Here is a 14,298-nt window from a genome sequence, read left to right on the forward strand (position 1 = left end):
AAGGTAGGACTGAAGGTAGGACTGAAGGTAGAACTGAAGGTAGGACTGAAGGTAGGACTGAAGGTAGGACTGAAGGTAGAACTGAAGGTAGGACTGAAGGTAGGACTGAAGGTAGAACTGAAGGTAGGACTGAAGGTAGAACTGAAGGTAGAACTGAAGGTAAGACTGAAGGTAGGACTGAAGGTAGAACTGAAGGTAGAACTGAAGGTAGAACTGAAGGTAGGACTGAAGGTAGGACTGAAGGTAGAACTGAAGGTAGGACTGAAGGTAGGACTGAAGGTAGAACTAAAGGGGATTTACTTCTAATTCATGTAATATTTTTTAATTTGCTGCCGTAAGACCAGAACAAGTAGATTTGTCACAACCTAAACAAATTAATAAGTAGGCAATTAATTCAAAATAAAGGTTCATTATTTCATTATTCTTTTATTTGTTACTTGTACAAAAGACTCTTTCATGCATTTCATGGTATGTTCGATTCAGGACGCCGCCAATGAAATAGATGCATGTGCACGTAGACAGAGAAGAGACGGACACGTTCATCCTTTCTGCCTCGGGGTTCTGGTTCTGTGGACGTTCCTCTGCGGGAGGGAGAACCCGTACGGACGAAGTGGAGAAAAGAGACTCGAGGAACTTGATGGCGAAATATTAAAATCTTGTTTTTGTGCTTTTGTTCCAGCTTTTCATCGGGACATCTGTTTGTGGCATTATTTATCTTCAGCCATCCCAGTTCAGCAACCTAAAGCTGGTTCTGGTTCTGGTCCTGGTTCTGGTTCTTGTCCTGGTTCTGGTTCTTGTCCTCTCTGAATCGGTCCCAGCTGAGAGACATGGCCTCCTGCAGCTCACCTGGTAAGAAAAACCTTTTCTAACATGTTTATCTGTTTTATTTCACTTTCTTTTGAAAATAAAAAACAAAACGTCACACTTGTGCTTATTTTAAAGTTTTGCTTAGTAAATCAGGCTCGTTGAGGTTAAAATGTAATTTCCAACAGAAACCAGAGAACAAGAACATGACTCATAAGCACATGATCACTAAAACACGATCAGAGTCGGTGAGCTGTTAAGGGCGTAACAACGTTTTATGTCTGTGTACTTTGTCCGGTTGGGTGAAGTCACCTTGTTGCTGGAGAGAGTTGGTCCTGAAGCCAGCAGGTTCACCTGTCCTCATAGTCCACGTCGTCCTTGATGAGACCCTGAAGCCCCAGAGCGTCATAGAGCTCCTTCATCACTCAGGAGGGAACAACGCAGGGAATAATTCACCCGCTGTGGGATGAATAAAGGATTGTAGAAATTAAATTAAAAAAATATTTTTTAAAAAGAGCGTCTCCCCAGCACCCCACCCGTAATACCTCCACGCACCACTAGAGGGGCTGATTAAAGCGCTGGTACTCCAGGTTATTTGTTTTCTTTCTGAAAGTGATTGTGTGATAGAGGTGTGAGTCATGAAGGAAAGACCGAGAAGACCAAGTCAAGAAATGAACGTTATTGAGCATTATCGTTTTCAACGGTGTCTGTTTCTGCTCGACTAAAACCCAACCCTGGAGTTTCAAGTTGTAGTGTGCACATTCGGCGTCAGCGTAGCAGAAAATATGGATTTCAGAAGAAAGACGAAGTCCAGCCTCAGATGCTGTGACGCAGCGCCGGTAGTTGACGCTGTGGGACTTGAATACCGGCTGAAACATGTCGGGTTCCCCCTTACCTCTTTGACGGGGCGAGTTTGTGACTTTTACATGTAAATGACATACGTTACATTCAAGCTCTTGCCTACTGAGTTAACATGTACTGATGTATTGAGGATTGCCTACGTACATTCTACCCAATCCTCAGTTGTCCATCTCCTCCAACATCCTACCTGATCCTCAGTTGTCCATCTCCTCCAACATCCTACCTGATCCTCAGTAGTCCATCCCCTTCAGCATCCTACCTGATCCTCAGTAGTCCATCTTCTCCAACATCCTACCTGATCCTCAGTAGTCCATCTCCTCCAACATCCTACCTGATCCTCAGTAGTCCATCTCCTCCAACATCCTACCTGATCCTCAGTAGTCCATCCCCCCAACATCCTACCTGATCCTCAGTAGTCCATCTCCTCCAACATCCTACCTGATCCTCAGTAGTCCATCTCCTCCAACATCCTACCTGATCCTCAGTAGTCCATCCCCCCAACATCCTACCTGATCCTCAGTAGTCCATCCCCCCAACATCCTACCTGATCCTCAGTAGTCCATCTCCTCCAACATCCTACCTGATCCTCAGTAGTCCATCCCCCCAACATCCTACCTGATCCTCAGTAGTCCATCCCCCCAACATCCTACCTGATCCTCAGTAGTCCATCCCCCCAACATCCTACCTGATCCTCAGTAGTCCATCTCCTCCAACATCCTACCTGATCCTCAGTAGTCCATCCCCTTCAACATCCTATCTGATCCTCAGATGTCCATCTCCTCCAACATCCTACCCAACCCTCAGTAGTCCATCTCCTCCAACATCCTACCTGATCCTCAGTAGTCCATCCCCTTCAACATCCTATCTGATCCTCAGATGTCCATCTCCTCCAACATCCTACCTGATCCTCAGTAGTCCATCCCCTCAACATCCTACCTGATCCTCAGTAGTCCATCCCCTTCAACATCCTATCTGATCCTCAGATGTCCATCTCCTCCAACATCCTACCTGATCCTCAGTAGTCCATCCCTTCCGACATCCTGTACGGTCCTCAGGAGTCAGTATTGAGTCAGTATCAAGATGTCAGAGTGGACGTCCCACTCCGACATCTTGGCCGATTTTTAGTCGCTGATGCCCGCAGACGTCCTACTGAATCCTCAGTAGGCCTTTCCCATCGATGTCCTTTCCAATCTTCATTTAGCCGTCCCCTCCGACATCCTGTACGATCCTCAATCTGCCCAATTTAAGTGGGCTGTGGTCAAATGGCCAACCTGATTCTCAGTGGCCAATGACCTCTGAAGTCCTGCCCGATCCTCAGTAGTGCTTTACAATCCTCCAACATTCTGTACTATCCTCAATCTGACCAATTTACAAAAGCGGTACTCAAATGGCCTGCGTGATCCTCAGTAGACCGTTCAGGCCGACTTCCTGCCCGATCCTCAGTCGTCACGTTCTCTCATCGGGACTAACAACTATTTAAAGTCTCTTTGTAAAATTTGTCTCCTAACTTAACTTCCTTCACCTCCAGAAAGAGTTTGTTTTACATTTGTGTTTCCTCACACCGGCTCATGTTCAATACTCAGTGTTCTCTGTCTGCAGGTTCTGCAGGTTCTGATGAGTGGAGGATCGTCCTGATCGGGAAGACCGGCTCGGGAAAGAGTTCAGCAGCAAACACCATCTTGGGCAGAGAAGCGTTTGAGTCCGAACTCTCTGCAACATCTGTGACAGTTAAATGCAAGAAAGCAAGAGGAGAAGTTGGAGGTAAAGAGTTGGCTGTTATCGACACTCCCGGGCTGTTTGACACCAGTTTATCCAATGAAGAAGTCTGGAAGGAGATCAGCTTGTGCGTCGGTTTGTCTGCTCCCGGTCCTCATGCCTTCCTGGTGATTGTTCAGCTGGGCAGGTTCACCGAGGAGGAGAGACAAACCGTGAAGATGATTCAAGAAACGTTCGGTGAAGAAGCAGAAACATACACAATGGTGTTGTTCACTTACGGAGACAGGCTGAAGAGACAAACCATTGAAGAGTTTGTTTCAAAGAGCAAAGAGCTGCAGGACATCATTCAAAAGTGTCATGGTCGTTACCACGTCTTCAACAATGAAGCAAACAGCCCGTCCCAAGTCACTGATCTTCTGGAGAAGATAAACAAGATGGTGGAGTGCAACGGCGGGACGTACTACACCACAGAGATGTACCAGAAAGCAGAGGAAGACGTAAAAAAAGAGCAAGAACGAATCCTGAAAGAGTCTGAGGCCAAAAGGAAGAAAGAGGAGGACGAGCTGAAGGCCAAATATGAAGGGAAGATGTTGGAGATTGAAAGACAAAATAAGAGACTCAGAGATGAGGCTGAAGCAAGAGCTCGGGCTGAAAAACAAATTACCGTCCCACCCCGACCCCGCCGAGGCTGCGTGATCCTTTGAGCGGCTGAAGCTTTTAACAGAACGACCACTTCATAGATTCAAATCATTGCTTAACAAGAGAATAACGTTGATTCCTTTGTGCTTCTTTTCATGTAGTGATGAGGCTGCTTTAGATAACCCAGCGTTAGACACTACGACCACTTGCTCTCCACCGACTGCAAGACCCAATGCATGATGGGAAAGTCTGGCTGTCACCTGATCAAAGAGCTGATTGGCTTTAGTTTTTTAGATGAAATTGTTTTATTTAGGGAAGACGAGGCTTTCATAACACGCAGAGTGCCAGGAAAGAGGTCCCTATCTTACGAGAGTCTCCTGTCCCTCGTCATCATCGTCATCATCATCATCATCATCATCATCATCATCATCATCATCGTCATCATCATCATCATCAGTGTCTAGTCTTTGTGCTTGCTGTGTTTTGAGTTCCTGGCTTGTTTCCTGGCGTTGCCTCTGCTCGCTGCCTGTCCTCTGACTGTCCTTATGCGTTCTTTTCTGCATTAAACCGTTGACACCACCGTCTGCCTCCTCGTCTCTGTTTCCTGTGTTTGGTTCCAACCTGATATTCAGGAAGTGTGACAGCTGTTCTGTGTTTGGTTGATCACCTGAAGGCTCCAAGTTCCTCACGTCAACAATATGAGTTCTGTTCCCGGAGGCCCAACGAGGATCCACCTGTATGTTCCCACAAGGTGTACACAGTGAGAATGTCTGTTTCATGTACTCTGTGTGTACTATGTACTCTGTGTACGTGTGTACTATGTACTCTGTGTATTTGTGTACTATGTATTCTGTATGCATGCTGTACATCCCGCTCCACATCACCTGAGTGAGGAATCCAACACCTGCCTGCTAATTGATGGCAGCATTGTTTTAGTGGTGTGTGTGTGTGTGTGTGTGTGTGTGTGTGTGTGTGTGTGTGTGTGTGTGTGTGTGTGTGTGTGGTAGCTTCTCACATGCCCGTCTCTGTAATCAGCTGTCTTCATAACAGGGTCATGAATGTTTCGCCGCTCAGTAAACTTCACCAGGTCGACTTTCTCTGGAGTCAGATGTTCGTTCATCATGTTGTTTGTTTCTACAGTGCAAAGCAGCTTTGTGGTAAACATGGTAAACGTTTGTGGTAAACATGGTAAACATTTGTGGTAAACATGGTAAACGTTTGTGGTAAACATGGTAAACGTTTGTGGTAAACATGGTAAACGTTTGTGGTAAACATGGTAAACGTTTGTGGTAAACATGGTAAACGTTTGTGGTCAATGCCTTACCTTAACCTTTAAGGTCAATGTCTTACCTTAACATTTAAGGTCAATCAATGTCTTACCTTAACCTTTAAGGTCAATGCCTTACCTTAACCTTTAAGGTCAATGTCTTACCTTAACCTTTAAGGTCAATGCCTTACCTTAACCTTTAAGATCAATGTCTTACCTTAACCTTTAAGATCAATGTCTTACCTTAACCTTTAAGATCAATGTCTTACCTTAACCTTTAGGGTCAATGTCTTACCTTAACCTTTAGGGTCAATGTCTTACCTTCTATCTCAAGTGTTTTTTAAGTTGTGGACTCGACCTCTAAACAGCCGGTGGCCATCTTGCACAGTAACGAGTTTCTTAACTAAATCTTTAATCTTCTTCTTTTCCTGCTACACACAAACATCAAAGACTTCCACCGGACGCCTCACAAGGATCAATGACCCACATCATCAATATGTGTGTGTGTGTGTGTGTGTGTGTGTGTGTGTGTGTGTGTGTGTGTCAGTATCGATCAGTGCTGCATGAAGCAGAGCACTCTCATCCCATCAGCCTGCAAAAAAATAAATGAAATGAAATGGGTTCTAAAAAAAGAACGGCGCCGGGCCGTCAGCCAATCAGAGAGGGAGAGGGGGAGGGGGGGGGCAGCCACGGGTGTGTCAGGAAGTGTGTGTGTTGTGCTGGGTCATAGCTGCATTAACAGCGAGTCATCATCTCCTCGTAGCAGCTGCTGTTAGCGTTCAGCTACAGCTAGGTGCTGTTAGCGTTCAACTACAGCTAGGTGCCGTTAGCCTTCAGCTACAGCTAGGTGCTGTTAGCGTTCAGCTACAGCTTGGTGCCGTTAGCCTTCAGCTACAGCTAGGTGCCGTTAGCCTTCAGCTACAGCTAGGTGCCGTTAGCGTTCAGCTACAGCTAGGTGCTGTTAGCATTTAGCTACACGTCCTTCACTTGAGTAAAAGTTCTTTTAACACAGTAAAAGTTCTGCAGTGAAAAGTACTGTGAGGAGTGTGTACTTCCTGTACTAAAACTATGAACTATGTCTGTTGTCCTGTTGAGTATTCTATCACAGCGTTGTGACTGAAGCTAACAGGCTAGCAAGCTAACGAAGACTTCCACTGTTTGTCCTGCACTATCTTACGCAATACCTCTTCTTCTTCTGCTCCGTCTTTAACGGCGGGAGGAAACACAAAGATAACTTCAGAGTGATGTATTTATAGTTCAAGCTTCACCCGTCAAACACATTGTGTGTGTGTGTTTGTGTGTGTGTGTGTTATTAATAATTCCCTGACATATTTGGGATTTTTTTCCCAGATATTTTTCCAATATTCTTCCAGTACTTTACCTGATATTTGTAGAACATTACACTGGCATTATGTTGTGATATTCTTTATACTCTTCTTCTTCTTCTTCTTCTTCTTCTTCTTCTTCTTCTTCTTCTTCTTCTTCTTCTTCTTCTCATCTACTTGTTTCTCCTCGTGCCCTGCACAAGAGTCCCGTGTTACTTCCATATCTCTCTCTCTCTCTCTCTCTCTCTCTCTCTCCCTCTCTCTCTCTCTTTCACGTGCCCTCTCTCCACCCCTCCCTCCACCCTTTCTTCCTTCCCTCCTTCCCTCCCTCTCTTGTCCATTAGCAGGAAGAACAGATTGCTGACAGACGAGAAGAGACGACCGAGGCAGACGGAGCAAAGGACGAACGAAAGAAGAAGAAGAAGAAGAAGAAGAAGAAGAAGAAGAAGATGGACGCTCTGAAGAAGGGACTCAACATGGCGAAGGACGGCGTCGTGGCCGCCGCTGAGAAGACGAAGGCCGGCGTGGGGGAAGCCGCCACCAAGACCAAGGAGGGAGTCTACTATGTTGGTGAGAGGATGGAGGGATGAAGGGAGGGGTAGAAGGATGGAGGGATGGAAGGATGGAGGGATGGAAGTGAAATTCAACAACACACTCTTCACATATTTTGAAAGTGTAAAAGTTAGACGGAAGAATTCAAATGTAAAAGCTGAGTGATGAAGGCATGATGGAGAGATGAAGGGATGATGGAGAGATGAAGGCATGATGAGAGATGAAGGGATGATGGAGAGATGAAGGCATGATGGAGAGATGAAGGGATGATGGAGAGATGAAGGCATGATGAAGAGATGAAGGCATGATGAGAGATGAAGGCATGATGAGAGATGAAGGGATGATGAGAGATGAAGGACAGTGAACTGGTGAAAAGGAAAAGTTAAATTCATCATATCTGCGATTTGTAAAGTGAGGAAGGCAGGAAAGGAGTAAGGGTGGAAGAGAGGAATGTAGGAAAGGAGGAAGAGAGGAAAGGAGAAAGGCTGGAAGTGAGGAAGAGAGGAAGGGAGGGAATAAGAAAGGGAGGAAGGACAAGGAGCTGAATCTTGAAATTTGCAATTCATGGTGACTACTGCGTCCAATTTAAAGATTTTCAGCGCTAAAGAGGGATGAAAAAGAATGGAAAGATGGAGAGATAAAGGGAGGGATGAAGAGAGAGGGAGAAAAGAGAGAGAGAGAGAGAGAGAGAGAGAGAGAGAGAGAAAGAAATTTGACATGAGATTGCAGTAAATGAATAGACGTTTAGAGTTAGAGCGATCCATACGCTCTTTCTTTGTGGGAAATGAAGGAGGGATGGGCGGAGGACGAGTGCAGCTCCATAAAAAACTGGGAGGATGGAGGGAGAGATGGAGGGACGAAGGGAGGGCAGGAAACAGAATCTTTAAAATATTAATTTTACAAAAAGAGAGAGAGATTCATCGTGACATCGTGCTTTAAAGCAGAAAGAAGGGAAGAATGACGGAGGAGTGGAGAGAGAGGAGGAGGGAGAGAAGGAGAGAGAGGAAGAGAGAGAGAAGGAGACAAAGAAGGAGAGAGAGGACAAGAGAGAGGAGAGAGGAGGAGAGAAAGAAAGAAGGAACAAGAGGAGGAGGGAAGGAGCTTGTGTGTTTGCAACATTGGGGGCGGAGCTTCAACAGCGCCACCATGAGGACAAACAGGAAGTCACACCATGAGGATTACTTAATAAAAGTACTCGTACGACAGTGTAGGAATACTCTGTTAGAGTAAACATACTAATATCACACTGTTAAATACACCATAGAATACACTGTAAAATACACAGTAAAATACTCTGTAAAATACACTGTAAAATACACTGTAAAATACACAGTAAAATACTCTGTAAAATACACTGTAAAATACACAGTAAAATACACTGTAAAAGACACTGTAAAATACACTGTAAAATACTCAGTAAAATACACAGTAAAATACTCAGCAGAGTTGTATCAGGCGATGACGGAGTGAAGTCTTCAGAGGAAAGCCGTCACAGTCTGTGAGCTGAAACTGACGTTATGATGTCATCATAACGCGTCTGTTGACTTATTTTACATACAAACAAATGTCAGTGGACCTTAACGTCTGCATGAAGCCGGCGCTGCAGTCCACTGAGTTCATGAGCAACTCCACGGAAAGGTTCCTGTTTGCTGACACTTATGACATCACATGCTCGCACCCAGGTGAGCATGTGATGTCATATTTAAAGATAAATATAGAAAAAGACGACTTAACCATGACCCGTCTCTATTAGACTCTTATGAACATGGACTCTCTCTCTTCCAGGAAACAAGACGATGGAGGGAGTGGTGACCGGAGTCAACACAGGTGAGCTCACTGCTCACTCACGAGCCCAGAGGAAGACCTGTGGCATGTGACCTGTGACCTGTGACATGTGACCTGTGGCATGTGACCTGTGACCTGTGACCTGTGACATGTGACATGTGGCATGTGACCTGTGACATGTGAGATGTGACCTGTGACCTGTGACCTGTGACCTGTGACCTGTGGCATGTGACCTGTGACCTGTGACATGTGGCATGTGACCTGTGACCTGTGGCATGTGACCTGTGACTTGTGGCAAGTGACATGTGACATGTGACTTGTGGCGAGTGACTTGTGGCATGTGACTTGTGGCATGTGACTTGTGACATGTGACTTGTGGCATGTGACTTGTGGCATGTGACTTGTGGCATGTGACTTGTGGCATGTGACTTGTGACATGTGACTTGTGGCTTGTGACTTGTGGCATGTGACTTGTGGCATGTGACTTGTGGCGAGTGACTTGTGGCATGTGACTTGTGACATGTGACTTGTGGCATGTGACTTGTGGCATGTGACTTGTGACATGTGACTTGTGGCATGTGACTTGTGGCATGTGACTTGTGACATGTGACTTGTGGCATGTGACTTGTGGCATGTGACATGTGATTTGTGGCATGTGACTTGTGGCATGTGACTTGTGGCATGTGACTTGTGACATGTGACTTGTGGCATGTGACTTGTGGCATGTGACTTGTGGCATGTGACTTGTGACTTGTGGCATGTGACTTGTGACATGTGATTTGTGGCATGTGACTTGTGGCATGTGACTTGTGGCATGTGACTTGTGACATGTGACTTGTGGCATGTGACTTGTGGCATGTGACTTGTGGCATGTGACATGTGACTTGTGACATGTGACTTGTGGCATGTGACTTGTGACATGTGACTTGTGGCATGTGACTTGTGGCATGTGACTTGTGGCATGTGACATGTGACTTGTGACATGTGACTTGTGACATGTGACTTGTGGCATGTGACTTGTGGCATGTGACTTGTCACGTGCCTGGTGATATCTCGTGTCCTGTGACGTTGGCGCTCTGCTTCCTGTCGTCCAGTCGCCCAGAAGTCCAACGAGCAGGCCAACGTGGTGGCCGACACCGCGGTCGCCGGGGCCAACGAGGTGGCCCAGGCGGCGGTGGAGGGGGCGGAGAACGCGGCGGTGGCGAGCGGCTTCGTGAGCGCGGTGAGTGACGTCACGTGACCCCTCAGGAGCAGAGGTTACAGCAACTCTACTGAATGGAATTATACATTTTTTAAATGTGCTTTTTTCATTATTTATTTCTATTTTACTTCAAATATTTAAACAAAAATAATTTTCTTTCCAGGTTCAGGACATGGTTTTGGCATTTAGAGATAGTTAATTTGTGTATTATTATAGAGACAGTAAGATCTCAACTATACATTCAGATGAATTTATTCTGTTGCCGTCATTGTTAAAGTTAGTAATCATCTCCACCATCATGTTTTAGAGTCTTTGTTGGTTCAAGTCGTCACAATTTAAATCATAAATTTACAAAATGTACAAAATCAGTGTTTTACATTGATTATTTTTGACTCAATCAAATTACACATTAATTATTTATTTTTAAATATTTGTGTTGATAACTTTCTTTTTCTGTCCTGAACGAATCTCTGGTGGTTGGCTGAGAGCAGGAAGAGGCGGGACCAGTGGCTGAGGAGGTGCCTGATTGGCTGGGGGTTGAGTGACTGAGTGCATGGCATGACTCACTGCTTCATCATGTCCACTGATCTCACGGCAGAGGACTCCAGCTGTGATCAATGATCACATTTGAATTGTTATTTAAACTGTAAAAGCTCAACGGCAGCACCGGTACACTTACTGGTGTTGATCGAGCCAAAAGATTAGCATTTCAGTAATTGAAGTAAGTAGAATTATGTCTGAAAATCATCAGACAAAAAATCTATTGTTAAAAGTAAAAAATATGTTGACAGTCATTTTTGGTACTTTAATTACATATTTTCATTTCCTGCTACTTTCCACTTCATCTCATCTCAAAGGAAACGTTCAACTTATCACTGAGCTTCATCTTCTTTATGAAGAGCTGCGACTTCCTGCAGACCTTAAAGTGAGCTCTTCACAGCTACAATGTTAGCATGATGAACTTCCTGCAGACCTTAAAGTGAGCTCTTCACAGCTACAACGTTAGCATGATGAACTTCCTGCAGACCTTAAAGTGAGCTCTTCACAGCTACAATGTTAGCATGATGAACTTCCTGCAGACCTTAAAGTGAGCTCATCACAGCTACAACGTTAGCATGATGAACTTCCTGCAGACCTTAAAGTGAGCTCATCACAGCTACAACGTTAGCGTGATGAACTTCCTGCAGACCTTAAAGTGAGCTCATCACAGCTACAATGTTAGCATGATGAACTTCCTGCAGACCTTAAAGTGAGCTCATCACAGCTACAACGTTAGCATGATGAACTTCCTGCAGACCTTAAAGTGAGCTCATCACAGCTACAACGTTAGCATGATGAACTTCCTGCAGACCTTAAAGTGAGCTCATCACAGCTACAATGTTAGCATGATGAACTTCCTGCAGACCTTAAAGTGAGCTCATCACAGCTACAACGTTAGCATGATGAACTTCCTGCCTACCTTAAAGTGAGCTCTTCACAGCTACAACGTTAGCATGATGAACTTCCTGCCTACCTTAAAGTGAGCTCGTCACAGCTACAACGTTAGCGTGATGAACGCATGAATGCACAAGGGATCCATAGAGCAATACAACATAAATACTACAGATACTTTACCTTATGGAAAGTAGTACTCTCCGTCTTGTCCTCTTTACTTCTCACTGCTGTGCATTCAATCAATACTAATATGTTAGCATGAAGCTAGCACGATGCTAACAAGATTCAGTCAGTAACATTGTGAATAGTTTGATAGGATGAAATATAATGTGACAGAATGTTTAACTATGAGATTATCAAGCTGTCAGCCATGTCATGTGATACCAAGTATCAGTACTATAGAGCACAGAGTACTTCTTATGATACCAAGTATCAGTACTATAGAGCACAGAGCACTTCTTATGATACCAAGTATCAGTACTATAGAGCACAGAGTACTTCTTATGATACCAAGTATCAGTACTATAGAGCACAGAGTACTTCTTATGATACCAAGTATCAGTAGTATACAGCACAGAGTACTTCTTATGATACTAGGTATCAGTAGTTATTGCTGCTAATATCAACGTGTTTCCTCTCAGAGGTTTTAAACTAGCTGAGCATGAAGGAGAAGGATGCCGGGAAGGTGTTAGGAAAGGAAACAGGGAAGGTGTTAGGAAAGGAAACGTTGTTCCTTGAGCTGTGAGGTTACTCGTTACGCTGACGATGCCGCTCTTTACCGCCAGAGGAAGAACCGCTGGTTTCCATCTTTGTTCTGTTTACTAAACAGTTTATAAGGAGTTGAGTTTTGATGATGTTCAGCAACATGATTATGAGGAGTTGAGTTGTTCCTGAGCTCTGGGCAACAAGGAAACACGTCTATCTGCTGTTCCTCACATCGACTAACTGGCTGTTTCTGTCATCTCACGTCTCTGAGCACAAAGAACTCTCAGATGCTGCTTGAATCTGGAGGTCGTACGTAGCGCTGAGGAGACAAACACAGGTGACTCCTCCCTGTTGGTCCTGGTGTCAGTCATGTGACCTCTGCTCTGTCTCACCTGCAGGCCGCCATCCTGAAGACAGAAGCTGGGGGAGAACCAACGGACCAGGCGGCACAGTAGGTGAGGAAACTACCGGCCGCCGCCATCTTGTTTTCATGCAACCGGTGAACAGGAAGTGACCATGTGTGGGTTTAGGAGGAGCGACGTTGAGGCCTGTCAATCATCTTGTAGCCCCGCCCTAAAGCGTCCCCTCTTTATGGTCTGTTTGACTCTAACAGACCATAATGTCCTAAATGAACATCATGCTGTATAGAAGAAGACTAGAAACTAGAGATTGAGACATAAACTCATGTTTACAATGTTTACTGAGGGAATACATCAAGGGAGAAGTAGAGTCACTTATATAGACTTCTATACAACCAGAGGAGTCGCCCCCTGGTGGTCAGGAGAGAGAATGCAGCTTTAACACATGAAGCATAGACTTCTATACAACCAGAGGAGTCACCCCTGGTGGCCAGGAGAGAGAATGCAGCTTTAACACATGAAGCATAGACTTCTATACAACCAGAGGAGTCGCCCCCTGGTGGTCAGGAGAGAGAATGCAGCTTTAACACATGAAGCATAGACTTCTATACAACCAGAGGAGTCACCCCTGGTGGCCAGGAGAGAGAATGCAGCTTTAACACATGAAGCATAGACTTCTATACAACCAGAGGAGTCACCCCTGGTGGCCAGGAGAGAGAATGCAGCTTTAACACATGAAGCATAGACTTCTATACAACCAGAGGAGTCGCCGAGGCAATGGGCCCATTCCATTCAGTGTGTCACAGCTGTTTCATTCACTAAATGGAACTGTTAGTTTTTCTACTTTATTCCTTTCTTTTGCTTTTCTTTCCCTCTCAGAGTCTCGTCCTCGCCGATCTGCTGTCACTTCCTGTTTCTTCTCGTCCAATGAGCGACGAGAGCAGAGGAACCGCTACATTTAAACTGTCGCTCAACCCTTTGACCTCCGTGTGCAATGACATCATCCAAAAGGCCCAGAGTCCCACAAGCCCCGCCCACTCCTCCAGTCAATCACAAGGCTGACCCCGCCCTCAGGCCACGCCCCCTTGACTGCATGTTGCCTTACTGACACACAACTAATATACTACACACACACACACACACACACACACACACACACACACACACACACACACACACTCAGTCTGTGTTTCTGACGTTAACAGATTTTTACAAACACAAGTGAAATAAAAATCTGACTGAAAGCCTCTTTGTTTCTTCTTCACTGTGAAATGAAATAGTAGAATATAAATATAATATATAATATAATTATCACCAATACACAAACTGGAAGTACAATACATTATATTTTAACCACAGTACGAGTACAACAAGGAAACTGGACACACGGAAGAGTTCTGATGGTTCTCATAGAGCCTGGTTCTGATGGTTCTGATGGTTCTGATGGTTTTGATGGTTCTTGTGGTTCTGATAGTTCTGATGGTTCTGATAGTTCTTGTGGTTCTGATGGTTTTGATGGCTCTGATGGTTCTGGTGGTTCTGATAGTTCTGATGGTTCTGATAGTTCTTGTGGTTCTGATGGTTTTGATGGCTCTGATGGTTCTGGTGATTCTGATAGTTCTGATGGTTTCTGCTCAAAGTCAGGAGCCC

The 14,298-nt window shown here is 45.0% G+C and overlaps 2 protein-coding genes across 3 annotated transcripts; both read left to right on the top strand.

Moving 5' to 3' along the window:
- The first annotated feature begins 3,052 nt into the window (after positions 1-3,052).
- On the top strand, positions 3,053-4,085 carry LOC137803401 (GTPase IMAP family member 7-like). The gene is made up of 2 exons (XM_068601835.1): positions 3,053-3,071; positions 3,265-4,085. The coding sequence occupies exons 1-2, from the start codon at positions 3,053-3,055 to the stop codon at positions 4,083-4,085; spliced, it is 840 nt and encodes a 279-aa protein (XP_068457936.1).
- A 2,845-nt stretch (positions 4,086-6,930) lies between these two features.
- On the top strand, positions 6,931-13,889 carry LOC137803421 (alpha-synuclein-like). 2 transcript variants are annotated; one of them, XM_068601869.1, is made up of 6 exons: positions 6,931-7,182; positions 8,950-8,991; positions 10,044-10,171; positions 10,642-10,668; positions 12,688-12,744; positions 13,528-13,889. In XM_068601869.1, the coding sequence occupies exons 1-5, from the start codon at positions 7,062-7,064 to the stop codon at positions 12,742-12,744; spliced, it is 375 nt and encodes a 124-aa protein (XP_068457970.1). In that variant the 5' UTR covers positions 6,931-7,061; the 3' UTR covers positions 13,528-13,889. The 2 variants fall into 2 exon arrangements, with proteins under 2 accessions (XP_068457970.1, XP_068457971.1); XM_068601870.1 differs by lacking the exon at positions 10,642-10,668 and having other exon boundaries at positions 6,934-7,182.
- Positions 13,890-14,298: the final 409 nt, after the last annotated feature.

This window comes from Clinocottus analis, unplaced genomic scaffold (assembly GCF_023055335.1).
Source record: "Clinocottus analis isolate CAN_PGR_092001 unplaced genomic scaffold, fCliAna1.0.p SCAF_55, whole genome shotgun sequence".
NCBI classification, from domain to species: domain Eukaryota; kingdom Metazoa; phylum Chordata; class Actinopteri; order Perciformes; family Cottidae; genus Clinocottus; species Clinocottus analis.